We start from the raw sequence: 27941 nt of genomic DNA, 5'->3' as shown, positions 1-27941 counted from the left end.
CGGCAGATACCGTTCCACAGAGGGTCCAGCTGTATTCGTCTGCGGCCCGAGGTTCTGTGGGCACTGGGTCTAAGACTTTGGATTCTCCCAAGACACCGTCGGCCAGATGGGATACCGCCAGCGACTTCTCTAACCCCCCCCTCCTACTGTCTTACAACCAGCGGGACCCCCCCCCCCTTAGTGTATCCAGCTATAATCATTTAAGTACTATCGCTATCGTTTCCTAAATATTCCAGGTTGTATACTTACTCCCTGCGCAACCAGAGATTGGACATTCAATGTTGATTTACCTACGAATACTCATTTGCCATAAAAGTGCATACTCAACATTTCAAATCATAAATGTAATTAAGTGAATGTTGTATACACCCTTTGCTGTATTAAATATTCGATTTGGTACATTTGTGTTGGTTCGTTTCATCAGGTGGGAAAGTGTTCATCATACTTATATCTTGTACTGGGTGGCCAGAAGTTAAAGTACATGAGGTAGTGGTATTAAATATCATATCTAACAATACAGTCAGGGAATTGTACCCCTCAGCTACACTGGGCCTGACACTGACATACGAGCTTGTCTGTTGTGATTTAACTTATTTGGAAATGTTTTACACTGAAATAGAGTTACAGTAATTGCATTTAATTTCAAGTTTGGTATTGGACACTAGGCATAGTCGAATATGACAACAACAACAACAACAACAACAACAACAACAACAACAACAACAACAACAACAACAACAACAACAACAACAACAACACTAATGATACACAACTTTATACAGCACTTTCTAAAGCAAAAGTTACCAAGTGCCTCAGCATAACAAAACGGCAATTAAAAAGGCGAGGGAAAACATTAAGAGAAAAGGCCTGCAAGTATGAGTTGAATAGAAAAAGGTAGAGCAATAAAACAGCAGGAATACATTACAGACATGATAAAAAAAAAAGGGTTTTCTCAGGAGCCGTCAGAAGGGCACTGTCTAGTGAGGAAGCTAGAGGGCAGTGCTGAATCTGGAAATACTTTTTTTTAAATGAATCGCCAAATAGGGAAGCAGGAAGAGATGATCAAAAAGATGTCAAGAAAGGGCGGTCAGGTGGCGTAACGGAGATTGCGTTCGTCACCAACCCCGGAGACGCTGGATTCGCTCACAGCTCCGGGGTTGTCACCAGCTTGGCTGGCCGTTCACACTAATACAATTGGCTGTATTAGAGGGTGGGAGAAGCTGGCGGGGTGGGTCCGGGTCGTTGTAAACAGCGACTCCTACAGTTCGGTCATGGGCGCCTGCTCAGCGCGGATAGGATCTAAGGGGGGTAGTGTGATCCTTCCACACGTTACACGCTCTCAGTGAGAGTCCGCGCTGCCAGGTGAAAAGAAGCGGTTGATTGGCTGGACGTGTGTCGGAGGAAGCACGTGATAGCCTCCACTCTCCCAGACCGATTGTGGGGGGTAAGTGCGCAGCGACCAGGAAGGGGATTGGGAATTGGCATAACGACTAACATTGGGATGGGAGAAAATCGGAGGAAAAAGGAGGATGAAAAATATAAAAAAAAAAAAAAAAAAAAAAATGTCAGGAAACGCTCTTCAGTTGGAGGAAACGAGGCTGGACAACCTTCTTGACATGACCATTAAACCATAGGTCAAAGGTCACACACAGATTTGTAGCAACAGGCTTGACGTAGTCTCTCCATGTTCCCGATCCACAATATATTGATAATAAAACAAAAAAAAATATATATAGGCATAATGTTTATTTTCATGATACGTTGTTTATTTTGGTATGACATATGATTTTGTACATATTTGAAGAGCAAAGATACAATGCAATACACAAACTGTTTAATCGTGTCAAATGTAATGCAAAACGTGACATATTTCATAATGCACAGTAGTACTATAATAAAGTCACTTCCGTTTCAGCTCAGTTAAGCTAGTTAAAGGAACACTCCAACATTTTGGGAAATTTGCCATCTACCCTGGAGTTAGACAAGAAGATACATACCCTTTTCTTCTCTGTGCGTGCAGTAGGAGTAGGAAGAGTGGAAGACGCGCACCGTTAGCCTAGCTTAGCGTCAGTCACTGGAAGTAGGTTCCTCCATTAGCCTAGTTCCCAACGTCTTCCTACTCCTACTGCATTGCACAGAGAAGAAAAAAGGTATGTATCTTCTTGTCTAACTCCAGGGTAGATGGCAACAAAATAAGCTAATTTCCCAAAATGTTGGAGTGTTCCTTTAAGGCTATTGGCTCCGGGTACTCATTCTCACAATGACCGTGTCGTTGTATTACTTCCCGTTTCTCCAGCGGAAGAACAACATAGACCACCCACCACAACACTTCCGGTATTCTGAAATCATGGGGGAGAGAGAGCGGGGGGGGGGGGGGAGAAAATGAATGAATGTGGATGAGAGCCTTGAATTGGGACCGGTCTCTCCGTATTCAGGAGACTCAGGCGTATATAAAAGTCTATTGGATCATGTCTCCAGCGCCCCCACAGCCGTAGCTAATGTCAAGGCTCTCATCAATCTTTTTTTCTTTTCTTTTTTTTCTACCATGAAACTCTGGTATTGCAGATGAAATTTAGATTTTTCCTATGGCTTATGTTATGTTCTTTTCAGGATTTTTTTTTTTTTTGATAGTTGATTTTTTGTTTGTTTGTTTGTTTGTTTGTTTTATCTTGCAAACTTTCACTTTTTTTGTTCTTTTCTGGATCGTTTTTTGTTGATTTTTGATTGTTGATTTTTCTTTTGTTATATTTTGAAAACTAACTTTTTTTAATTTGTTTTTTGAATTAGGGGTAGGTTGCTCTATAAGCCTTCGGCTTCAAACCTATCCTTTTCGTTTGTTTATTTGTGAAAATGTTCGAAAAATTATTTGTTTGTTTATTTATTTGTAAACATTCGAAATAAAATAATTCATTCATTCATTCATTCAGTCATCCACATTCATTCATCTTCTCTCCCCCGCTCTCTCTCTCCCATGAGCTCAATGTAACGCGGAAGTGCAGTGGTCTATCACGGCATCTCTCAGTCACTACACGACGGGGAACAGCAGGAAGCCGCTGAAGGTGGTGTGTCCGTTCAGGTTATCGAACACTTGAGAACCGTCCCACAGCTCCACGGACACACGATCGGCGACGTCCAGCGGCAGGGCGACGCCGTTGCTTCCGCTGTCGGTGGTATCCGCCGAACGGTCGTCGTAGGTGGAGACCTGGCGGACTCCGTTCTTCATCAGAATCGCCCCCGTCAGGTGAGTAGTGCTGTAGCCGAAGGTGCTGAAGGTGAAGTAGTACAGCCCCTTCACCGGCGCCGCGAAGATACCTGCGACCGGAATTTGCCATTTTTTCATCAGATTGTAATAACACAGTTTTTTTGCTAGACGTTCACAGAAAGGTAGAGAAACTAACTGCGTTCTGTTTTATGGCAATAACGTTCACGTTTGTGTGGGAGATAATCCCGAAAAATAAGAGAAATAAAAAAGTCAATCCAGAAGTAGGGATGCTCGATATTGGCTTTTTTACCGATACCGATATACCGATATTGTCCAACTCTTAATTTCCGATACCGATATATGCAGGGTTTCCCCCCCCCAAAAAATGGAATAATTTCAGGTAATTAACATTACATATCTCTTGTTGTGGAATTAACACAACATTATGCATACTTTTGACAATAAATAAAATCTGAATTTGTTCTTACTTGCTTGCCTGGGTAAATAAAGGTTATAGAAATGTAAAAAAAATTAAATAATTTTTTTTTTGAAAACCGATACCGATATTTTATTTTTTAATGCCGATATCGGTCGATAATATCGGACATCCCTATCCACAAGTCAGATGATTGACAGGGGCTGGCATGAGCTAGGAAGTGTAGTTTTTTGACATTTGAAAGCCCATCGAAAGTCCTGGGTCTCCTCTCCTCATAGGACTACAAACAAAATGTATGTGTAATTTCCTATAGCGGCAATTCTCGTCTTTTTCCGACTAGATTTCTATAACTCATATTTCACTAATAACACTTTAAACCATTGGTAAACAAACGTAGTGCTGAAAATATACACTTTGACTGCTGTTTTGACAGGGTTAGGGTCTTTACTCTTGGCTACATTTGGAAAAAAAACGCAACATTAATTCATACATTTTGTAGAGATGGATTTATGGTGTGATGTCCACCTTGTGGGTCCGGTACCGGACCCCACGGACTTAAGAGGAGATAACTATGCTAATTAATATATGAATTAATATAGATAGTCCTATTATAGACCTAACAGTTTTTAGTATGTGATAAACATCAAGTCAACACATGAACAAGAGACGCGTTACAGTAACGCCGTTACTTTTGGCAGTAACTAGTACTTTAGCGCATCACGCACTTTTTAAATTCAGTAACTCAGTTACCGTTACTAAATGGTTCGTTACTGCGTTACTGCATTATTTTTATGTAGATTGGTAGCGAGTGTCCTCCTGACTCCTGTTTCACATGCAGAGATGTGGGCGTGTTTGTGTTGACTTGACTCTAGTCTAGAAGACTGTCATGGGCGCCCACTAAGTCGAGTTTTTGCACATGGAGATATTCTCACAATTTTTCTTTTGTCGAGCACAAAGAAAAGAACGTCTTAGTTAAATTTAAATTGTGTCTATAAGGATCCTATCTACTGCCCAAAACAGCATTTCAAATCTGTTGAATCACCTGGAGAAACAACAAGCTAGTCTCACGTTAACGAGCCGGACTCATCCGAAGTCACTCGCCACCCGCTTTCAGGCATCTAGTTAGTATGATACCATGTCCAGGTGGCGTGAATGCTTTTACCAGTTGTGTTTCCGCGTCTCTGATTGGCCAGGTCATTTCTGGTCATGTGACATGTACGCCCAATCGTGGGACCGCAAGTGTCTACACTGGTTAAGCTTAGGCGCTCTTTCGAAGTTGGTTAAGGTTAGAGTTTGTCTTAGAGCATGGCGATAGAACGCCAGGTAGTTTGCAGGCTGTTAGACCCGTAAATAGGCGCATAACTTGCTGTCCCACGATTGGCGCACATGTCACATGACCTGGCCAATCAGAGCGCAAAACTCGCACCCGGAAACACAACTGGGTTGGTAAAAGCATACACGCGTCCAGGTGGCACACAGCAAATGGGACGGAAAACTTTTCCCAACTACTTGGAGAGAGAATATACAAAAATGGAAATGAGCTAAAGAAAAGGTTTGAGGGGCTGGACTATACATCTCGACCACCGCAGACATTTGGTGAGTTCAGTGATGTTATTATTACGTCGGGACAACATATCTTTGTGTTTGTGTCAGATTTGTGTTTGTATATAGACCACATTGCTTAGCAGAGTTCAGTGATGTGAATTGTGAATGCAAATTAATGGAAACTGTCAAGTTGATCAACAGATTTTGACTGTAAGAATCTGTAAGGGCATTCATGGGAGCAATTGATCTTTTAATTTTTTTAAGTAACTAAAAAGTAACTTTCACAGTAACACATTACTTTTTGGTGTAAGTAACTGAGTTACTAACCGAGTTACTTTTGAAATGAAGTAACTAGTAATGGTAACTAGTTACTATTTTTCATTAACTATAGCACAACACTGGTGATATATGTGTGTCAAAATTATGTATGAATATGAACGTATTATGTATGAACTATTGTATATTTAAATGTTTTTAAAATGTTTTTAAATGGCCTCTTGGAAGATTAGCCAATGAGTTAAAAGAGTCCAAATAAATTTAATAAAATCGAGGAAAACCTGCGACAGAATGAGTGTAAACAGGAAGTGTAACATGAAGGTGTGACTCCTGTCACAGTGTTGTAGAACTCAAGGACTCGTGACTTGACTTGGACTTGAGCACTGATGACTCAGACTTGGACTTGGACTCGAGCATTGACCGCATTCGGACTCAGAAGGTGCAGATGAGGACTCTGACTTGTTAATTGATAAATACAGTTATTTATTTTTTATATTTTTTTTATATTTGGCCCTAATCATTTGACATAAGATATTGATGGCTAGTGCATTTGTTTGGCTAGTATTGTGTCACAAAGTAAATAAACTCCCTTTTGAAATGGTGACCGCTGTGTCATTTATGTTTAATGTAGACCTTTTTGTATTTGTACGTCAGCTCTTTGACTGCCGGAGTGGACTCAATCTCGACGACTCGGACTCGGACTAGGGTAATGGGGACTCGACTCTGGCTCTTCTTTGGTGACTCGGACTTGGACTCGACTCCGTTGCCGAGACGTGACTCGGACTCTAGATTTAGTGACTCGACTACAACACTGCCCTTCCCCCCTTCACATGCACACATTGCTCTCTACCTGTGCTTTGGTCATATGCGTTGCCGACGTTTGAGAAGACTCGTCTGAAGACCAGGGTCCTGTCGGCCTGCGGGCCCCTGTAGAGCTCACCGGACGCCACCAGGGAGGCAGAGAACGCAATCTGGGGACCAGCTGGAAACACACAAGCAGATGTTGAAAACACTGCAAATGGAATGAATGAACGGTGAATCACTTCGTTTATAATCACTCTCCGCATTTTCTGAATGCATTTTTTTTAAGATCAACCTTGCTATTTTCACTTGTTCCCACATCTTTACCATAGGGAGAACAACTTATATCCATTCGAATAACAATGATTTAAAATCACTGTAATTTTGCCATAATAAAATGGAATGGTTCCAATCCTCCACCAGCAGGTGAGAACTTTTCTATTGTTAATATTTCACCTGCAATCTGTTGGCAATTCACACACAAAATAACACTTTTTCAGGCAATCGATCAAACCTTTTGTCTCAGAACCCCCCCCCTCAGAATCCCCCCCCATACAAACCTAGGAAGTAATTGTATGTGATCCCGGCCCTGGGCCAGGATGGGACCAGGATGGGACCGGGATGGGACCAGGATGGGACCAGGAGGGTCCTCTAATGGTCCACAGGTTTATGATTCAAGGTGACGGGCCCCAGTAGGATGTATCTCCCCACACAGGCAACCTACCACCTTCCTTACCCCTTCCCTACTTGCTCTCCGTCTCCTGTCCCTCCCACCCCCCACCGCCCCCACCTCCCCCCTCCCTCCCTCCCCTCGGTTCCCTTACTTCCCTGATTGTTCCCCTACTGGCTTTTGTATTTGTTGCTTGTTACTCGTGGTTTTATGTCTTGTGTATTCATACTGTTGCTTGTTCCCTGCGGTTCTATGTTTTTCTGTTCTTTGTTTTGCTTATTGTCACCGTCTTTGGGTTCTTGAAAAGTGCTATATAAATAAAATGAATTATTATTATTATTATTATTATTATTATTACACACGTTTACATTTACATTTTGTCTTTTAGCTGAACGCTTTTATCCAAGGCGATTTGTACAAAGTTCTGTACAACAAGGCAGCAGAAAGGGTACAACTCTGGCAGCTAAGGGTCAGTAACATTGTTTGTCAAACAGTGTTGAACTTGAGTGCTACAGTCTTGAGTCGAGTTCATAGTAGTATAGACTTATTAGCATAGTAAGGAGTAATATAGGCAAGGTGGATTACTTACTCAAATCAAATCAAATGTATTTGTAAACCCCAAAATCACAAGTTAATGTCCCCATTAAACAAGTCAAGAAGAAACATCACAATAAATCAAGAACAAAAAACCCACTATGAAATCCAAAATAAATGTAAAATAAATAAATGCAACACTCCCAGACATACCCCAGCGAAGGTAAGGAAAAACTCGCAATAACAATAGGAAAAAAGCACCACAGGCAATGCGGAGGAGAGAAACCTTAGAAGAAGAAGAGAGAAACTTAGTAGCAAAGTGCATGATAGTAAAAGATAGTACGATGGTTAGTATTTGTATTTATTTATACATTTTTATATTCATTTCAGATATTGATTGAAAAAGTGTTTTTAGTCGATGACAGAGACTTGGGCATATTTAGGCTGACTGTGGTGGGTTTTCATGATCTTACTAGATCTAATACTGTACACATCAATTAACATTGGAATTAAAATGCTATTGTCGTATATTCTATGTACATATACTAGGTTAATCACAGTGTACACAGGTTGCTAAATGGATAGAAGAAGGATATAACGATAGAATGGTTTCCCAGAGGGGAATAACGCTTGTAGTCAGGACAACCGCTCTAGAATTCAAACTCATATTTATTGCCAGAGGCCCAAATGTGGAAAGAGCAGATTATGACATAAAGGGATTATTTCATTTCACCAAGCATGATGAATAAATGGTTATTGATGCTTTCACATTCCTGGAGCCCATCATATTGGCTTTACACATCAAACAAGTCTGTACCCACACATTCACATGTTTGTCAATGAAAAGGAATATACTATGCAATCACATGGTTAACCTGGTCTAAGATAGGGACCTTATATTTAAACTAAACAACACCAAAACAGTGATTATCATGGTTACTCACGTACATTGCAAAGTATACTCTCAGATGGCAGCGGTCAGAGGCGCAGACCTCGGGTGTCTGGCCTACCTGATTTAACACTGTGTTCTCTCTTTTATACTTGAACATGACATCACAGGTTTAGACTGCTTTTAGCCAATCAGAGTCTTGATACTAAAACAAGAGGTTTGTACTTTTCCTCCTGGGTCTGTCTCCCCAGAGACCTCTCCATATATGGGCGTGTTGTTCCTGCCGCCCAGGGGGGTTGGCTCCTTCTGTGGTTTCTTGCTGAGTTTGGCATAGAGGCTTCTCCCCCCAAGTGAGGATTGAACCAGACATTTTGACATTTCTTGTGTTGACAGTTGACTCCAATGATAACACTTTCTACTTCATAATTTCTAATGTAATATTTCATCCTGTGTATGTAATTACCTTCAGTTTGATATCAAGCACAAATGTGCTACCAGATTGTTGGACCTTTTACCTTAATTGGTGAAATGTGAATGACATGTTCCTATTTGTATTGTGTGATATACATGATGAACAGTTCTACACATTAATATCCTGTTGTCTACACCATATACATAATATTTTGAAGAGAGAATCACTTTTGGTGATTCTACTCCTCTCAACCAACTGATCTTCTCAGATCCCGGAATGTGGTGTTGTTTCACACAGATTAGCAGTTGGCTAGTGGAGGTTGGTTGGCGTTTTATGACATGTCCTGTTTCTGCTGTCCCAACCTGTTATCTGATGTTTCAGCTGTCGTCAATTTCACACAGTATTTGAGATTACACAGTTTTTCAAGTCAATGATACCATACTATAACTATAATGTAAACTCTCACCTTTATCGCAGCCAACTCTCTGTTTCAGCTTCTCGATCTCGTCCTCTGTGGTATTGAGTCTCACCCGCATCTCTGTACAAATGCAAGTTGATATATAGTGTAAGTACTGTTGCATATTCATTATAATTAATTTATATTTACATTTAGTCATTTAGCTGACGCTTTTATCCAAAGTGACTTACAAGTTGTGTACAACAAGTCAGCAGGAAAGGTACAACTCAGCTAAGGGTCAGTAACATTGTTCGTCAAACAGTATTCAACTTGAGTGCTACAGTCTTGAGTGCATAGTAGTAAAGACATATTAGCATAGTAGGTAGTAGTATAGACCGGGAAGATTACTTAGTAGCAAAGTGCATGATAGTAAAAGACAGTACGTGTTATGGTTTGTAACCGACCCCAATCGCACAACACAAGACAGGTATGAGGGTAAGCCAAGAAACGGGCATTTATTGAACAGAAGGAAAAACCAGCACTGTCCCTTTAAGGGAGAACACAAAATAAGGATAACATGACTGGGAAAAGGCACAGTGCCTTTAAGAGGCGAGCTGGCTAAGGGGAAGGCTAAGGGAACAGGCCGGGGCTAAGGAAGGGGCAGGAACAGGGAGGAACTAGGAGGACCGGACGGGAAGGACTAGGAGGACTAGAGAGGGGAGAAGGGGACAGAGGCCCGCGGAGGCGGGCTGGGGACAGGGAGGACTGGGAGGACTAGGGAAAAACAGGGTAAGGCCTTGGAAAAAGCAATAATGAGCACAGAATAGGAAAGTCTAACAAGACAGGTACACAAGCAAGGGGGAAAATGTTCTGCTGCTCTGCAGCTTCTCCCGTGGTGGTAGTAGGGGGTAGCAGATGCTGACGTCTGAGCCGCTCTGCAGACTTCTCTCGGCAGAATCTCCGAGGTGTTGCGGGACCGAGAGAGAGAGAGAGGGAGCGAGTCAACAAGGGTGCAGGTAGAACGAGCAGGAGAACAGGAGAGGTGACTTGTACCCAAATACAAAAGTTATCCAAGTGGACTAATCTTCGTGTAAATACACACAGTGAGCAAAGTTCCAAAACACAATCCCAAGTGAACATCTTCGTGTAAATACACACAGTGAGCACTGTTCCAAAACCCAATCCCAAGTGAATCTCTTCGGTGCAAAAATAGACACTGAGAGTGAAGTCCAAAAAACAATCCAATGTGAATAATATCTTCGGTGTGAACAACACACAGTGGGAGATGTAAAGTCCCAAAATATTATCCCAGTGAGAACAACAAAAAGGCGATCGCTGGGTGAGTGACTGTCTGATAAAAAAGGTGGTAATCTTCAGTGTTAAAGAAACACACGAAAACGGAATTTGATCAAGACAGTCAGTAAAAAACTCACCCAGACGTAGTGCGTAATGAGTGCTGGAAACAGGAACGGGGCGAGAGCGTCGCCACCGGGGAACCGGTTGTCCGAGCGGAGGTCAGAGTGGTGCGCGACTGCTTGGAGTGCGCGCCGGAACGGAGAGACGCATCTGGAGTGCGTCTGCGTGGAAGAGCGCGCCAGGCTCGGAGGTCTGGATGGTGCGCGTCTTGCTTTGAGTACGCGCCGGTACGGAGAGACGCATCTGGAGTGCGTCTGCGTGGAAGAGCGCGCCAGGCTCGGAGGTCTGGATGATGTCTGGGCGTCTGCAGCGCGGAGGTCTGGATGTGTGTCAGGACGACTGCTGCGCGGAGGTCTGAAGTGGATCACTGGGATACCTCCCGTGGAAGTCTAGGGAGCACAGTCCAGTATCTCCCTCAGGCAACGGCGACAGGAGGCGAAGGCTGGAGCACATCTTACGCCGGAGATGAAAACAGCAGAGACAGACAGAGGACCTCCCGAAGGAGTCTTGGTGATTGAGAATCTGATACGGAATGATACGGCATGTTACGGCATGTTACAACACGACCCCACGAGGAACAGAGGGGAAGAGCCAGGTACTTAAAGGCCACAGGGGAACTAATTAGAATGCACCACAGGTGCGAGAGGTAATTGATAATCGAACTAAAAGTGTGAGTTCGGCACCAGACCAATCAAACACATAATGACAGGTAGTACAAGGGTGTGGCTGCTGAGAGCAAACGAGAGTAACGAACAAGAGGGTGGGGGCTAGTGAGAGTGAGTGAGAAGGGAATTCCTTAACAGTAGGCTTAAAGGAACAGAGAGAGTAGGTGAGCAGCGGACAAAACCTCACAGTACGACGGTTCGTATCTTTTCTTTTTTCTTTTTTTTCATTTCAGATGAAGTGTGTTTTCATCGGATGGGAGAGGTATACAATCCGGCCACTGACTTTATTGATTCTTGATTGGTTTCTTAATTTTATTTACAAAGTAATAAATAGATAAATAATGTGATGCATAAATACTTGTATGTAATGCTAAAATATAAAAAGGTGATTTGATGTACAGTAAATTCATTAATCAATATACGGGCCGCCATGCACGTTGCAAGCACTCTTTTGCACTTTTCGTCGCTCATGTAATACACCGCTCAAAAGTTGAATTTGCCGCCTTTCGAACACCACCTCACTCGACCAATTGCGTGCCTTGGTTCTCGAGTTACATGACGATATGTCAGGCGAGTATCTTTTTACAGGCCGCACGTCAAATGACCATGTCTGACTGTATACGCTTTAGAACTGACCAATCAGCGCTGATGGCGAAAATTATTGGTCAGCATTGTAGCCAACGAGCGTCCACTTCCAACGATACCCCACGTGGGTGGGTGCGAGTGGGGGAAGTAGGTGAAAGTTGATGAGCGAAAATGATTTGACGGTTTACTAAAACCTTTCTCAAGCACACATTTTTTAATGGATTTTTATCAAATGTGGACCTGTACTACACAATACTTCAGGCTATGGAACCGCAGTGTTTTCCAGCTCATAACTCTATGCTGGAACTTAAAAACAGGAATCTGGCAACCACTAAAGAGAAAAGCGAGTACAAGTCCAAGTTCAAGTTCAAGTTCAAACTTATGTTACTCTATTTCATTAGCACTAGAAGTGATTTCCCTTTTTTGCCTTAGTAACTTCAGAATGTTACCTTGCAAAAGAGACCAGGCACATGCATGTGCTATAAGTATAAAGTATAAAGCTAAGCTTTGCAAAAAAAGTATGCAGTCCTCAAAAACAAAAACAAAAATGGCCACTTTTTGGCCTCTTGTTAAGAAATTTAAAGCAATAAGGCACAAAATCCCACCACAGTCAGGGGTTAAGTCTCTCTCTCTAATGGACTTCAGGTGAGCAGGTGTCTCTCTCTCTCTCTAATAGACTTCAGGTGAGCAGGTGTCTCTCTCTCTCTCTCTCTAATAGACTTCAGGTGAGCAGGTGTCTCTCTCTCTCTCTAATAGACTTCAGGTGAGCAGGTGTCTCTCTCTCTCTCTAATGGACTTCAGGTGAGCAGGTGTCTCTCTCTCTCTCTAATGGACTTCACGTGAGCAGGTGTCTCTCTCTCTCTCTCTAATGGACTTCAGGTGAGCAGGTGTCTCTCTCTCTAATAGACTTCAGGTGAGCAGGTGTTTCTCTCTCTCTCTCTCTAATAGACTTCAGGTGAGCAGGTGTCTCTCTCTCTCTCTAATAGACTTCAGGTGAGCAGGTGTCTCTCTCTCTCTAATGGACTTCAGGTGAGCAGGTGTCTTTCTCTCTCTCTCTAATAGACTTCAGGTGAGCAGGTGTCTTTCTCTCTCTCTCTAATAGACTTCAGGTGAGCAGGTGTGTCTCTCTCTCTCTAATAGACTTCAGGTGAGCAGGTGTCTCTCTCTCTCTCTAATAGACTTCAGGTGAGCAGGTCTCTCTCTCTCTCTCTCTCTCTCTAATAGACTTCAGGTGAGCAGGTGTCTCTCTCTCTCTCTCTAATAGACTTCAGGTGAGCAGGTGTCTCTCTCTCTCTAATAGACTTCAGGTGAGCAGGTGTCTCTCTCTCTCTCTCTCTAATAGACTTCAGGTGAGCAGGTGTCTCTCTCTCTCTAATGGACTTCAGGTGAGCAGGTGTCTCTCTCTCTCTCTAATGGACTTCAGGTGAGCAGGTGTCTCTCTCTCTCTCTAATAGACTTCAGGTGAGCAGGTGTCTCTCTCTCTCTCTCTAATAGACTTCAGGTGAGCAGGTGTCTCTCTCTCTAATAGACTTCAGGTGAGCAGGTGTCTCTCTCTCTCTCTAATGGACTTCAGGTGAGCAGGTGTCTCTCTCTCTCTCTAATAGACTTCAGGTGAGCAGGTGTCTCTCTCTCTCTCTAATAGACTTCAGGTGAGCAGGTGTCTCTCTCTCTCTCTCTCTAATGGACTTCAGGTGAGCAGGTGTCTCTCTCTCTCTCTAATAGACTTCAGGTGAGCAGGTGTCTCTCTCTCTCTCTAATAGACTTCAGGGCCCTCATGCATCAACGTGTTCTACGCACAGATCTGTGCGTAACCCGTGCGTACGATCATTTCTAAGCAAAGAGTGGGATTCATCAATTTCGATTTGAACTTGACTTCGTGCGTACATCTACGCACATTTCAGACCTGGCGTACCTAGCTCCCAGTGGTAGAATATATTATTACAACAAGGAAATGAGCTTCTGTGCATAATAACACTGGATGTTCTGTATGAACCGTAGTTCATTATAGTTCATTATACAACGGCATGCAAATTTCTCGATTCTGATTGGCCATTCACACGTCTTTATTGGCAACAATCCACGGTCCTGGGCTCAGGACCCGCCCACAACCGAATCACATATCACTCCCCGGCTCACTCCGGGAGAAAACAGGATCGCGGACAACAAATGGTTATGTTGAAAGCACCATAACGACTAAATATGAAGCGATTCTGTCAAGGGGAATGTGTTAGTATTTTAAACAATGTTGGATGATGTAATTGATGGGTCTTGACTCAATCTAGAACAAAAGAAAAATCGCGGATTGATTGATAGATTAATTGATTGATTTAAATTTCTTCCTTCCTACTTTCTACAGACTGCAGCGTTCTCTCTCACACACTGTCCGACGCTGGCGTACCCACAAACACACACACACACATACACACACACACACACACACACACACACACACACACATACACACACACACGCACACACACACTGTGACACACACACACACACACACACACACACGCACACACACACACACACACTCCTGTCTGCAACAGCGGGGGAGTCAGACTGAGAGAGAAGCAGCGCTGTTTTAAGTGAGCATGGTCTATTGAATTGATTGATTGGTTGATTGCTAATTTTATTACTGTACCCCTGGTTTCCAACTGGTTAAGTTTAGGCTAAAAGAAATAAATAAAAAAATAGGGCGAAGAAAACGTTTTTTTCCTATAGGGCAAAGAAAACGTTTTAATTTGTTTTACCTACTTTATATTCTGCATCTGGTAATACAATTTTCAATCAATCATTCCAATAATACACAGTTGGATGTGTTAGTTGGTTGGATGCACTTCAAGCTGCTTCCACATGAGGCAACTTCTCTCAATCATTCCAATAATACACAGTTGGATGTGTTAGTTTGGTTGGATGCACTTCAAGCTGCTTCCACATGGAGTTGTGGGAACTACTTTTTCTGGCGGATGGTTTTTTCAATAAATCTTCGATTAATGTGTGTTTATTGTATAGAAATAAGGTTGGATGAATCTGGCAGTTGTATAAAAGCTTTACACCACGTGCAGTCGTGATTTGTGACCAATAAACCATGCCTAGGGGGGTCTAACGACCCTCGGCTGCGCCTCGGGCCTAACAACCACCCCTAGGCATGGTTTATTGGTCACAAACCACTCCTGCGTGTGATGTAATGCTTAATTGTAAGATAGCAACAGTAGTGTAATTATGGTCAAAACCCTATAAATAGCATTTGGAATAATAGATCTTTCTCTCAGAATGAATGCAGCATGTCATATATGTTACGATGAATTGAAAATGGGGGACCCTGATGTAAACAAGACGAAAGTCTTTCTCTGGTCTGCATCCCCTTAACAATTGTATGTATTGAGCTGTACTGTACTGTACCCATTCTGCAATCTGTTAATAAAGTTTTCATTCATTCATTCATTCATGGTTTATATAGCGTTATCGGAATATACGGGGTGTAGGCTACTGACTGACTGCGCTCCGCGTAGCTTGATTGATTGATTGATTGAAAAGTTTATTAACAGATTGCAGAATGGGTACAGTACAGTACAGCTCAGTACATACAATTGTTAATTGGGGATGCAGACCAACTTTTGTCTTGTTTACATCAGGGTCCCCCATTTTCAATTCATCATAAATCATAAAGCTCAACTCGTTATTATTTTGCGCACAGACCGCCGAAACACGGGAACGTTTTGATTATATTTAAAAGGCTTTACGTTAAACGAAACAAGTGGAATTTCGAAGCTGTAAGCAGAATAAGTCATATGAATATAGTGTTCTTCCCCCTTTTTACTGTACAAGAAAGAATAGAAAACGCATTGCAATGACACCATGCAGATAGTGGACAGACTATATGATGGGATTCAAGTTCATGTATTGAAAGGCAGGATACATCATACATGCAGTGAGATTCATTGTTCTATGCTCTCGTATTATATTGTTTATATAGGCTACCCAATACTGACATCAAAATAGATTGTAGTATGCCTCTAGAAATCATATGCAGCAGGTAGAAAATTGACGGGAGATCCATCGCGATTTGGAATAGAATTGAGGAGAACTTTAATCCGTGGGTATTAATCAAACAACACGGGAAAAGGCAGTCATATTCCAGCGCGGTCTTTATTAGCCGACAACAAAATAGATGCCTCTAAAAATCATATAGCCAATCGAACACAACTAATAAAGGCATTCATACAGCACGGTTATAATGACACACAACCAGCGCCAAACAGTGGTCAACGAACGGTCTTTATTAGTATTTTGAGCTGTCCAGGCAGAATTGCAGCAATGGTTTTAGGGAGCCGTTGATATCTGACATCACCGTTTACAAGTCCGCCTTTTATTTATCCCATAAATCATAATACGCGATAGTGTCTTCTTGGTTCGACAGCAGTGAATTCTCCGTGGAGTTTCTCGGAGTCCCGCTCGGGTCGGTCCATTATTTCACATCCCATGGGGGGTGTTTCCTCATTTTCATGACCATATATGGATAATCATGCACGAGCATTGACGGTAGAACAAAGTGGTATTCATCAACACGGAGGACCATAGAGCCTGCGTACGCACGTGTGATGAATGCCGACTTCCCTGTGCGTACGCTAGTTCTACATTCCGTGCTTACGTGTGGAAGTAGGTCAAGTTCAAAGTCCACGTTGATGCATGAGGGCCCAGGTGAGCAGGTGTCTCTCTCTCTCTCTAATAGACTTCAGGTGAGCAGGTGTCTCTCTCTCTCTAATAGACTTCAGGTGAGCAGGTGTCTCTCTCTCTCTCTAATAGACTTCAGGTGAGCAGGTGTCTCTCTCTCTCTCTCTCTCTCTCTCTCTCTCTCTAATAGACTTCAGGTGAGCAGGTGTCTCTCTCTCTCTAATAGACTTCAGGTGAGCAGGTGTCTCTCTCTCTCTAATAGATTTCAGGTGAGCAGGTGTCTCTCTCTCTCTCTAATAGACTTCAGGTGAGCAGGTGTCTCTCTCTCTCTCTCTCTCTCTCTCTAATGGACTTCAGGTGAGCAGGTGTCTCTCTCTCTCTCTAATAGACTTCAGGTGAGCAGGTGTCTCTCTCTCTCTAATGGACTTCAAGTGAGCAGGTGTCTCTCTCTCTCTCTCTAATTGACTTCAGGTGAGCAGGTGTCTCTCTCTCTCTCTCTCTCTAATGGACTTCAGGTGAGCAGGTCTCTCTCTCTCTCTCTCTCTCTCTCTCTCTCTCTCTCTCTCTCTCTCTCTCTAATAGACTTCAGGTGAGCAGGTGTCTCTCTCTCTCTCTCTAATAGACTTCAGGTGAGCAGGTGTCTCTCTCTCTCTCTAATAGACTTCAGGTGAGCAGGTGTCTCTCTCTCTCTCTCTAATAGACTTCAGGTGAGCAGGTGTCTCTCTCTCTCTAATGGACTTCAGGTGAGCAGGTGTCTCTCTCTCTCTCTAATAGACTTCAGGTGAGCAGGTGTCTCTCTCTCTCTCTAATAGACTTCAGGTGAGCAGGTGTCTCTCTCTCTCTCTCTCTAATGGACTTCAGGTGAGCAGGTGTCTCTCTCTCTCTCTAATAGACTTCAGGTGAGCAGGTGTCTCTCTCTCTCTCTAATAGACTTCAGGTGAGCAGGTGTCTCTCTCTCTCTCTAATAGACTTCAGGTGAGCAGGTGTCTCTCTCTCTCTAATAGACTTCAGGTGAGCAGGTGTCTCTCTCTCTCTCTAATAGACTTCAGGTGAGCAGGTGTCTCTCTCTCTCTCTCTCTCTAATAGACTTCAGGTGAGCAGGTGTCTCTCTCTCTCTAATAGACTTCAGGTGAGCAGGTGTCTCTCTCTCTCTAATAGACTTCAGGTGAGCAGGTGTCTCTCTCTCTCTCTAATAGACTTCAGGTGAGCAGGTGTCTCTCTCTCTCTAATGGACTTCAGGTGAGCAGGTGTCTCTCTCTCTCTCTAATAGACTTCAGGTGAGCAGGTGTCTCTCTCTCTCTCTAATAGACTTCAGGTGAGCAGGTGTCTCTCTCTCTCTCTCTCTAATGGACTTCAGGTAAGCAGGTGTCTCTCTCTCTCTCTAATAGACTTCAGGTGAGCAGGTGTCTCTCTCTCTCTCTAATAGACTTCAGGTGAGCAGGTGTCTCTCTCTCTCTCTAATAGACTTCAGGTGAGCAGGTGTCTCTCTCTCTCTAATAGACTTCAGGTGAGCAGGTGTCTCTCTCTCTCTCTAATAGACTTCAGGTGAGCAGGTCTCTCTCTCTCTCTCTCTCTCTCTAATAGACTTCAGGTGAGCAGGTGTCTCTCTCTCTCTAATAGACTTCAGGTGAGCAGGTGTCTCTCTCTCTCTAATAGATTTCAGGTGAGCAGGTGTCTCTCTCTCTCTCTAATAGACTTCAGGTGAGCAGGTGTCTCTCTCTCTCTCTCTCTCTCTCTCTCTCTCTCTCTAATAGACTTCAGGTGAGCAGGTGTCTCTCTCTCTCTCTCTAATAGACTTCAGGTGAGCAGGTGTCTCTCTCTCTCTCTAATAGACTTCAGGTGAGCAGGTGTCTCTCTCTCTCTCTAATAGACTTCAGGTGAGCAGGTGTCTCTCTCTCTCTAATGGACTTCAGGTGAGCAGGTGTCTCTCTCTCTCTCTAATAGACTTCAGGTGAGCAGGTGTCTCTCTCTCTCTCTCTAATAGACTTCAGGTGAGCAGGTGTCTCTCTCTCTCTCTCTCTAATGGACTTCAGGTGAGCAGGTGTCTCTCTCTCTCTCTAATAGACTTCAGGTGAGCAGGTGTCTCTCTCTCTCTCTAATAGACTTCAGGTGAGCAGGTGTCTCTCTCTCTCTCTAATAGACTTCAGGTGAGCAGGTGTCTCTCTCTCTCTAATAGACTTCAGGTGAGCAGGTGTCTCTCTCTCTCTCTAATAGACTTCAGGTGAGCAGGTGTCTCTCTCTCTCTCTCTCTCTCTAATAGACTTCAGGTGAGCAGGTGTCTCTCTCTCTCTAATAGACTTCAGGTGAGCAGGTGTCTCTCTCTCTCTAATAGATTTCAGGTGAGCAGGTGTCTCTCTCTCTCTCTAATAGACTTCAGGTGAGCAGGTGTCTCTCTCTCTCTCTCTCTCTCTCTCTCTCTCTCTCTCTAATGGACTTCAGGTGAGCAGGTGTCTCTCTCTCTCTCTAATAGACTTCAGGTGAGCAGGTGTCTCTCTCTCTCTAATGGACTTCAAGTGAGCAGGTGTCTCTCTCTCTCTCTCTAATTGACTTCAGGTGAGCAGGTGTCTCTCTCTCTCTCTCTCTCTCTCTCTCTCTCTCTCTCTCTAATGGACTTCAGGTGAGCAGGTGTCTCTCTCTCTCTCTCTCTCTCTCTCTCTCTCTCTCTCTCTCTCTCTCTCTCTCTCTCTCTCTCTAATTGACTTCAGGTGAGCAGGTGTCTCACGCTGCTCCACAAGATTTAATTTTGAAAGTTACAATTATTAAGGACTCAAGAAGCGGCCAACAACGTATTTGATGAGAAATGTGTTTTGTTTCATGCGCACACAGTAAGCGCCATTCTATTTCATTTGTTTCATAATTATGTCATTTGCTGATGCATTTTCTTTCACCGTGTTCATTTACAAATATAGTTCTCGCAGCGTGAGATGGGGAACAAGGCGTGGCACAACAAGAACCGTACCTGTGTCTGTGTCGTCACGAAGAGAGCTACTACATATAGACGTCTTCAACTGTACTTAAAAACGTCAGCTCATTATTAATCGTGAACAACAATAATGTACAACATCATAATAACCTCGAGTAAGACGATAGCCTGGGAAAACATGACAACGTGGTGTCGCATTGCGTCATTTAATTTTTACCCTCGTTCTCTTCCTTGAGTTTGTGTATTTCGGCCGCCTGCTCCTTCAGCCCCTCCGTGGCAGCGGTGAGTCCCGCTTCCAGAACCTCCAGGTCATTCTGCCGTTTTTCGGTGCCGTTCTGCCGTTTCTCGGTGCCGTTCAGTTCAGCCTCCATGTGCCTCGTCGTCGCCTCCTCCACCGCAGCAGCTCGCGGCTCCGCGGCAGGGACCGCCACGCCCCCCCCTCTCTTTCCGCGCGCCGACTCCAGCGACATCATGCAACCCAATAGGGTCAATGTCAGAAAAACCTGGTATCCCATTTTTTTACAGACTTTGCTCTATTTCCCTTAATGTCCTCCTCCTGAAGGTGTCAGACAATGAAGTGCCGCTGAATGGACGTGCTGCTACGACCTGGTTATTTATTATGGGCTGGTTCCTCCCAGAGGAGCGGGGATCCTCCTGCCAAACCTCAGTGACTAAACAGTGCTGCTGATGTGAAGTGCCCTCGGCGGGGGCAGGTCAGACCGTGCCTGGGCAGGTCTGTGCCCGGGCAGGTCTGTGCCGGGAAGGTTCAGTGAGTGTGGTTGCCGGTAAGGGATGCTTACTCAAGCCCACAGGTGACGGGTAAGCTGCTAAATGGTAAATGGTGCATTTATTAAAGCTTTTATCCAAATGGCTTTACAACTTATGCCTCACATTCACTCACACATTCACTCACACATTCACACACCGACGGCGGAGGCGACCGTGCAAGGTGCCGACCTGCTCATCGGGAGCAGTTAGGCGTTAAGTGTCTCGCTCAAGGACACTTCGACACGCTGCCAGTGTAACGGAGGTACCACGTGTCTATCCACAGTCACGATGGACAGTGTAGTGAAGTGGCTGTGGACGTTAAGCGGTACTGCAAGTAAACTCACTCCCCAGAGGCATCCAGACACATTACCAAGAAGTGAATTCACCTCTTGGTCTAGTGGTCTGTGATGCCGCCCGCGGCACGGGAGACCGGGGGTTCAACTCCCACTCAGGGCGATCCCTTAACAGGGGTCGAATCGAAACACAACGCAGAGCAATACGACACCGGTTACACCCGGTAGGAGTGGAGTTGAACCGGGAATCGAACCGGGAAACTTCCGATTACCAGACGCCCGCTGTACCTGCTGAGCCACTGTCGCCCTCTAGTTACTCTCTGGTACTGTCCAGTGCTGCGTACCACGGAAAGTATTGCTCTCAATGTTCCCAAGTAAAAAGCATTTAAGATGTTATCCTGGCCATTAAATAAAGCTGGTATATTTTTTTGTTTGTTAGACTCGATGTGTTTGTCGTGGACTTGTTGTTCGGTATTGGTTCATCCGTGTGTTTATGTGTAAATAGGACGGTTGTGTGTGAATTTTAGTGTTGGATCAGAGGGGTTAATCTGAGCATGTGTATATCAATATGTGCGTCTTCATCATGCATGCAGACACCTGTGTGGTGTGGACTATGTGTGGTTCTGTAACGTTACTCATACATATAGCCTATGTCAGCATTGCAAGCGTCACAGTAAAGTCCTCCCTGTGAGGCACGCGCAGCGTGCCAAAAGAAAAATAATTAGCTCCCCCGAAGACCATGGTATGGTTCGCACACTGCGGAAATGCATTATGACAAACTGGATTAAGGATAAGCCTCCATCTATACAAATGTGGTATAGAGAGATCTTCGGTGTGCTACCCCATGAAAGACTCTGTGCAATGCATAGAGGCAACGACGGTTCCTTTCAGGAGGTGTGGGCCCCACTATTAGACTATTCTCCTGCTGAAATTTCTCGGATCCTTCTAAAGGCCCAATGCCCCATTGTATGGACAGACCTAGTGTAGCCGGTGTGATCTTGTTGCGTTGTGTTTAGTCGATTCGACCCCTGTTAAGGGATCGCCCTGAGTGGGAGTTGAACCCCGATCTCCCGCGTCGCGGGCGGCATCACAGACCACTATACCAAGAAGTGAATTCACTTCTTGCTTCCGGGTCTGGATGCCTCTGGGGAGTGAGTTTACTTGCAGTACCGCTTACCATCCACAGCCACTGAACTACTTGTACCATCGTGACTGTGGATATACTGCGGTACCTCCGTTACACTAGGATAGAAAAAAAAAAATATATGCATGTCTACATGTGAATGGGCTCGAGGCAAGTGCAATACTGTACAGTGCCTGTCTTGGTTTGCTTTCCTTTTTGCTTATTTTTCTTTTTGTTTTGTTTTTGCTTTCTTATGGTGTGGATGATGGCATAGATGTCCCAATGTGTGTTTTTGTAATGTAAGTAACTGTACATGAAAAATCTATAAAAAATTTAATTAAAAATAATATAAAAATAACTATAAACTATAAATTAGTTCATTTTTGAAACCATGAACTTTAGTTCAAAATTTTGAATTATGTACTATGAACTGAACTAGTTCATTTAAAAAAATTGTGAACTGTGAACTGAACTAGTTCATGTAGAAAGTGAACTTTCCCAACACTGTTGCCTCTTCTGCAGTCAGTGTGTGAATGTGTGAGTGAATGGGTGAATGTGAGGCATAAGTTGTAAAGCGCTTTGGATAAAAGCTCTATATAAATGCAGTCCATTTAATTATACTACTTGTCCACGTCTAGTGTCCAGTCCTGCCACACACTAACCCTAACCATAACCCACGTCTAGTGTCCAGTCCTTCCACATATACTACTAACCCTAACCCTAACCCTATATAAGTGCAGTCCATTTAATTATACTACTTGTCCACTTCTAGTGTCCAGTCCTGCCACACACTAACCCTAACCCTAACCCTAATCCTTTGTTAGGGTAAATTGTTCTTTGATAGGGAGGGGGGTTATAATCTGAGGGGAGAACACAATTTAAAGGTGCTAAACGTACGCACTACCATGAGAAAACACTGCATCTCAATATGTGGAGTGAAACTGTGGAACAGTCTAAATGTGGTGCTAAAGCAATGTCCAAACATGAGACAATTCAAACTGATGTATAAGGAAATTATGTTCACAAGGTACAGGGATGAGGAAGGGACTCGATATTTACGGGGGTTTACATTTTTATTTTGTTTTCTATTTTATTTTATTTTATACATATATAGTTTTTGTTTTTTGTTTTGCATATATATATATATATTTTTTTTTTCTTTTCTTTTCTTTCTTTTCTTTTTTTATGTTTAAAATAGTACACTCATTTGAGTAGTGGAAAAGGGGTAGGATTAAATAAGTGTATACTTCTTCCTACTCCTTTTCGAACATGCAGATTGAGTTGTTTTTTCTTTTTTGTTATTGTTTGTTGTATTCATTGCATGTTCGAAATAAAGACTTCAAATCAAAATCAAATCAAAAATAAAAAAAAACCTACATAAGTGCAGTCCATTTACCATTTACGTCCACTTCTAGTGTCCAGTCCTGCCACACAGAGCTCTTTATCTCTACTGGGACCGATTGTTGGGCTGGTTATTCTACTGATCGTCCTCCTGCTCCTGCTGTGTTGCTACAGAAGATCCAAGAGTGAGATGCTTCTCAAGTAAATTGATCAACCATTCTGATTATTCACAGACATGATACTGCAATTCATCACCCCCCTCTTTTCTTACAGGTCCATGTTGTGTCAGGTACTGTAGGTACTTCCCTGACTCATCTCAAACAGGTTAGATTCCCCACTTGTACTAATTCAGTCATGTTTAAATAAAGCTAAGTATTTCTCTCGTATATCAGGTCCATTCAGTCAGAGGGAACCAATCAGGGCTCAGCTACAGACCGATCTGTAGTGCCAAATTTCCCTCGGGATAAATAAAGGATTTCTATTCTATTCTATTCTATTCTATTCTATTCTATTCTATTCTAATCTATGTAACAGTGTATGTTTGAGTTTTTAAAAGTTGTAGCTGTGCTTCGTTCCAGGTCCAGAGAGTGAGACACACAGGACAACCGGACAAGAGAGACATGAAGACATAGAGATATGAAGAAGTAAAATATCTCTTTTCACTCAAATACAGACTAGTATTTATACTGTATAACCGCACACACACACACACACACACACACACACACACACACACACACACACACACACACACACAGACACACACACAGGCATACGCACACACAGGCACTCACACACAGGCACTCACACACAGGCACACGCACACACAGACACACACACACACAGGCATACGCACACACAGGCACTCACACACAGGCACACGCACACACAGACACACACACACACACACACAGGCATACGCACACACAGGCACTCACACACAGGCACTCACACACAGACACACACACACACAGACACACTCACACACAGGCACACGGACACCCACAAGTATGCACACAGGGACACACTCAAAGTCATGTACATGGATACACAGGCACACACAAACGCATGCACATAAACACACAGTTTTGCATATTATTATGTTTTCCAAGTATTTCCACTTGTGTGATCGTAAACTGTAAAGCAGCGGCATCACCAGACCCTCGCTCAAGCCCCCCTTAAAACTCTTACGGCCCCCCTTGTTTTTCCTAAAACAAAATAGAGTGGCTCCTTTCTGAAGCTAGCGTGAAGTGCCATCATATGAAACTATAGACAAGCTATGCCGCAGTGGTTATACCAAACCTTTTCAATCAGGCCCCACTTGGTTAGTTGGAAATATGTTCGAGCCCCTGCATGCACCTAACCTGGTCCCCACCTATGTAGGCTAGAATTCATTTTAGGCTACAAACGTGCCATTTCCGCTACTACTAACTTGACAAGATTAACATAACAAGATACAGAGACACGATTGGTTTTATATTTTATTTGAAAATGAACAAAAGCTTGGCAAATTATCCTGTGCCACTGTGAAATAACTAGGTATAATTCAAAATGTAGTTGTAGGCCTACAGGATAGGAGATTTCTTTTCATTCAAATAATAATAATTAGCCTAATAATTTGCCACCTTTTGTGGCAAAACGTATTTAGGCTTCTGAATGTGCTCTGTATAAAGAATAACACATGACAGTCAGTTAATATTGACATTGGCATTTATCAGTTTTGGTAGGCTAGATTAATATTATTCTTATAATTTGTTTTCACGCCCCACACTTTGGGAACCACTGACCTAAGGTGTCCACAGGCACCAAGCACGCCATGCTAGCTTGTCTGGAAGGGGGCTAAATAATTCTCCAAAGTAAGGCCATTTTCAAAGGGGTCCCTTGACCTCTGACCTCAAGGTATCTGAATGAAAATGAGTTCCATGGGTACTCAAGGGACCCCCCTTTACAACCCAATTCACGCTAATTCATTGCAATGCCATGTCACCATATAGGCATTTCAATGAAGTGAAACTTAACCGGACAGTATAAAATGACCTATTGTTACCTCAAGGATAATCGAGGATAATCTCATGAAAGTGTACAACCGCAAACTAGAGACCTGGGCCATTCGGGGGATATATGGCTTGTTTAGGTACAGAATATTTAAACTAAGGGGTTTCTGAGCCATTTTCAGAACAGAAGTCCTCCTGACCCCTAGAGGGAGCTCAGGCCCCTCCGGTGATGCCCTTGCTGTAAATAGAAATAGGGGTTGTTGTGGTTAATAATGTTATCGTTAATAGTGTGATAGATGTGATCATTAATAGATGTGATAGTTAAATGTGTTGTCATTGAAATATGATGTCCTTACTATGCTAGTTAATTAATAAATGTGATTGTTGATAAATGTGATAGTTATAGGTGATGTGACATGATTTTATAGATCCGATCGATCAGTAATCCAAAATATATAATCTATGCAGATGAGTTGTCTATTATATGGCTATAATTATATTATATTGTTTACACTGTTTTTTTTTATTATTTTTTATCAGATCTAATTTTATTACATATCTTGCTAATATGTCTATATTACTACTATGCACTCAGAGTGTGTCACTCAAGCTCGATATTATTTGACGAACAACACCACTGACCCTCCTGCTGACATGTTGTTCACAATCTGTAAGTCGCTTTGGAATAAAAGCATCAGCTAAATCAGTGGTTCCCAAAGTCGGGGTCGACCCAAAGGTGGGCGCGAGCAGCCACGGGAGGGCCGCAAGATGATTAAAAAAAAAAAAAAAAAAAAAAAATTGTCAGGCCACTGAACTTAGAAGCAGGCCAGGACAGTGTTTCTAGTTGTATTCTAAAATTATATTCTATTGTATTCTAAAATGTGACTATATGGTTTTATATTAACTTAATAAATAAACAAAAACGAAAAATCTACTTATTTCAACGAACATTTCAAACTAAATAACAGATTATGCACATAAAGCGCTGAAAACAACCGAAGCAACAATAGTATTTTAATGAGGCTATTATTATTATTATTATTATTATTTTGCAACAAGTTAGCCCTCTCATAAATAGCACATATAAATGAATAACTAACTTGAACTAACTTAATAGGATTGAAGTGATATTTGGCTTAAAAAATCGGTCGCCTGGCAAAAAAAAAGAAGAAAAAAAAGCCTGACGATGTGCATTGGGCCGCGGCTCTCTGACGCCTTATTTTCTGGGTCCCGGCCTGAAAAGTTTGGGAACCCCTGATCTAAATGACTCAATTGTATTTATGTCTTTTACCATTACCCTGCCCATACATGTACCCCCCTCCTCCATGCTGCTATGACGCCCACATTCCCTCAATGGGATCAATAAAGGAATATCATATCTTATCTTATCTTAATGACATTCCAAATCTGCTAACTGATTATTATCAATGTTTTAGAACAGTGCTAACTGATTCCACAGCCCGCTTAAACGAACCACTTAAAATGTCACAGTGCAACGTTGCACATGATCTGTTAACCCTCTCACTACCACACTACAGAAGGTTAACCCTTTACTATCACACTACAGACGGTTGTAGTGTGATAGTACATTTACATTTACATTTACCGGTAGTCATTTAGCTGACGCTTTTATCCAAATCGACTTCTTACAAGTTCTGTACGACAAGTCATCAGGAAGGGCACAACTCTATCAGCTGAGTAACAATGTTCATCAAAGTGTTGAGTGCTACAGTGTAGGTTAGTTTATTAGGACAAGTGCATGACAGTAAGGTTAGTTAGGGTTAGATTTTTTATTAAAAAAAAATTCTCTTTTTCTTTTTTTGTATTTTTTTTTAAAGGGTAAAGGGTAAACCTTCTGTAGTGTGGTTGTGAAAGGGTTAACCCTTTGTTGTGTGGCAGTGAAAGATTAACCTTCTGTATTGTCGCAGTGAAAGGGTTTTAATGTCCCAGGGCTGAGAAATCATAGAGAAAAAGGTATAAATGCAGCCTACGACACCAGAGAAAATGTGGTTGAGTGGATGTCCAAGTGGTGTACTGTATACTGTATATGTGTCTATAGGTGTCTCTGTATAAGTGACAATCATATGCGCTTCATTATATCGCCGTGCATGGCGGTGTGAGTGGCACATGGGCTGTTTGTGTTCGCTCATGACGTGCTTTATCAGGGGGGGGGGGGTGTCTTGGATGGGGATGTGTGGGGTGTTTAATGGGTGACTGGCTGGGTCCACATGCCTTCGAGCAACACTGTACATATTGTACTTATTTTATGCCTATTCTTATGTCTGCACGTTCTACGTTGCACTTCTTTTATTGTCTTTTATACCTATTCTCATGTCTGCATTTTATACATTGTTTTTATTCTGTCGACTGTATGCTGATTTTATGCCTATATGTCCTACCAAAGACACATCGTTTTATATAGCGACGCTAGGGACATGTCTCGACCAAAGACACATAGTTTTATATAGGTACACTAGGGACATGTCCTACCAAAGACACATCGTTTTATATAGGTACACTAGGGACATGTCTCGACCAAAGACACATAGTTTTATATAGGTACGCTAGGGACATGTCCTAACAAAGACACATAGTTTTATATAGGTACACTAGGGACATGTCCTAACAAAGACACATAGTTTTATATAGGTACACTAGGGACATGTCCTAACAAAGACACATAGTTTTATATAGGTACACTAGGGACATGTCCTAACAAAGACACATAGTTTTATATAGGTACACTAGGGACATGTCTCGACCAAAGACATAGTTTTATATAGGTACACTAGGGACATGTCTCGACCAAAGACATAGTTTTATATAGGTACACTAGGGACATGTCTCGACCAAAGACATAGTTTTATATAGGTACACTAGGGACATGTCTCGACCAAAGACACATAGTTTTATATAGGTACACTAGGGACATGTCTCGACCAAAGACACATAGTTTTATATAGGTACACTAGGGACATGTCCTACCAAAGACAC

The 27941-nt window shown here is 42.7% G+C and overlaps 1 protein-coding gene across 1 annotated transcript; it reads right to left on the bottom strand.

Annotated features, from left to right (window-relative positions):
- Positions 1-1509: 1509 nt before the first annotated feature.
- On the bottom strand, positions 1510-20018 carry LOC311236539 (cerebellin-4-like). The gene is made up of 4 exons (XM_084324220.1): positions 19646-20018; positions 9232-9303; positions 6310-6441; positions 1510-3312 (listed from the first exon to the last, which is right to left on the bottom strand). Exons 1-4 carry the CDS (start codon positions 19941-19943, stop codon positions 3026-3028), a joined length of 789 nt encoding a protein of 262 aa, XP_084180346.1. The 5' UTR covers positions 19944-20018; the 3' UTR covers positions 1510-3025.
- Between the last annotated feature and the right edge of the window lie 7923 nt (positions 20019-27941).

This window comes from Notolepis coatsorum, assembly GCF_963971535.1.
Source record: "Notolepis coatsorum genome assembly, chromosome: 11".
NCBI lineage: Eukaryota > Metazoa > Chordata > Actinopteri > Aulopiformes > Paralepididae > Notolepis > Notolepis coatsorum.
Note: the sequence above shows the minus strand (reverse complement) of the source record. Positions and strands in the feature narration are given on the sequence as shown.

Excerpts from the sequence above, each read along its gene's own strand:
- LOC311236539 (XM_084324220.1), bottom strand. The coding sequence starts at position 19,943 with ATGGGATACCAGGTTTTTCTGACATTGACCCTATTGGGTTGCATGATG. Across the intron at positions 9,304-19,645 it reads ACTCAAGGAAGAGAACGAGG|AGATGCGGGTGAGACTCAAT; the intron begins GTAAAAATTAAA and ends GCATTTGTACAG. Across the intron at positions 3,313-6,309 it reads CGCATATGACCAAAGCACAG|GTATCTTCGCGGCGCCGGTG; the intron begins GTAGAGAGCAAT and ends TTCCGGTCGCAG.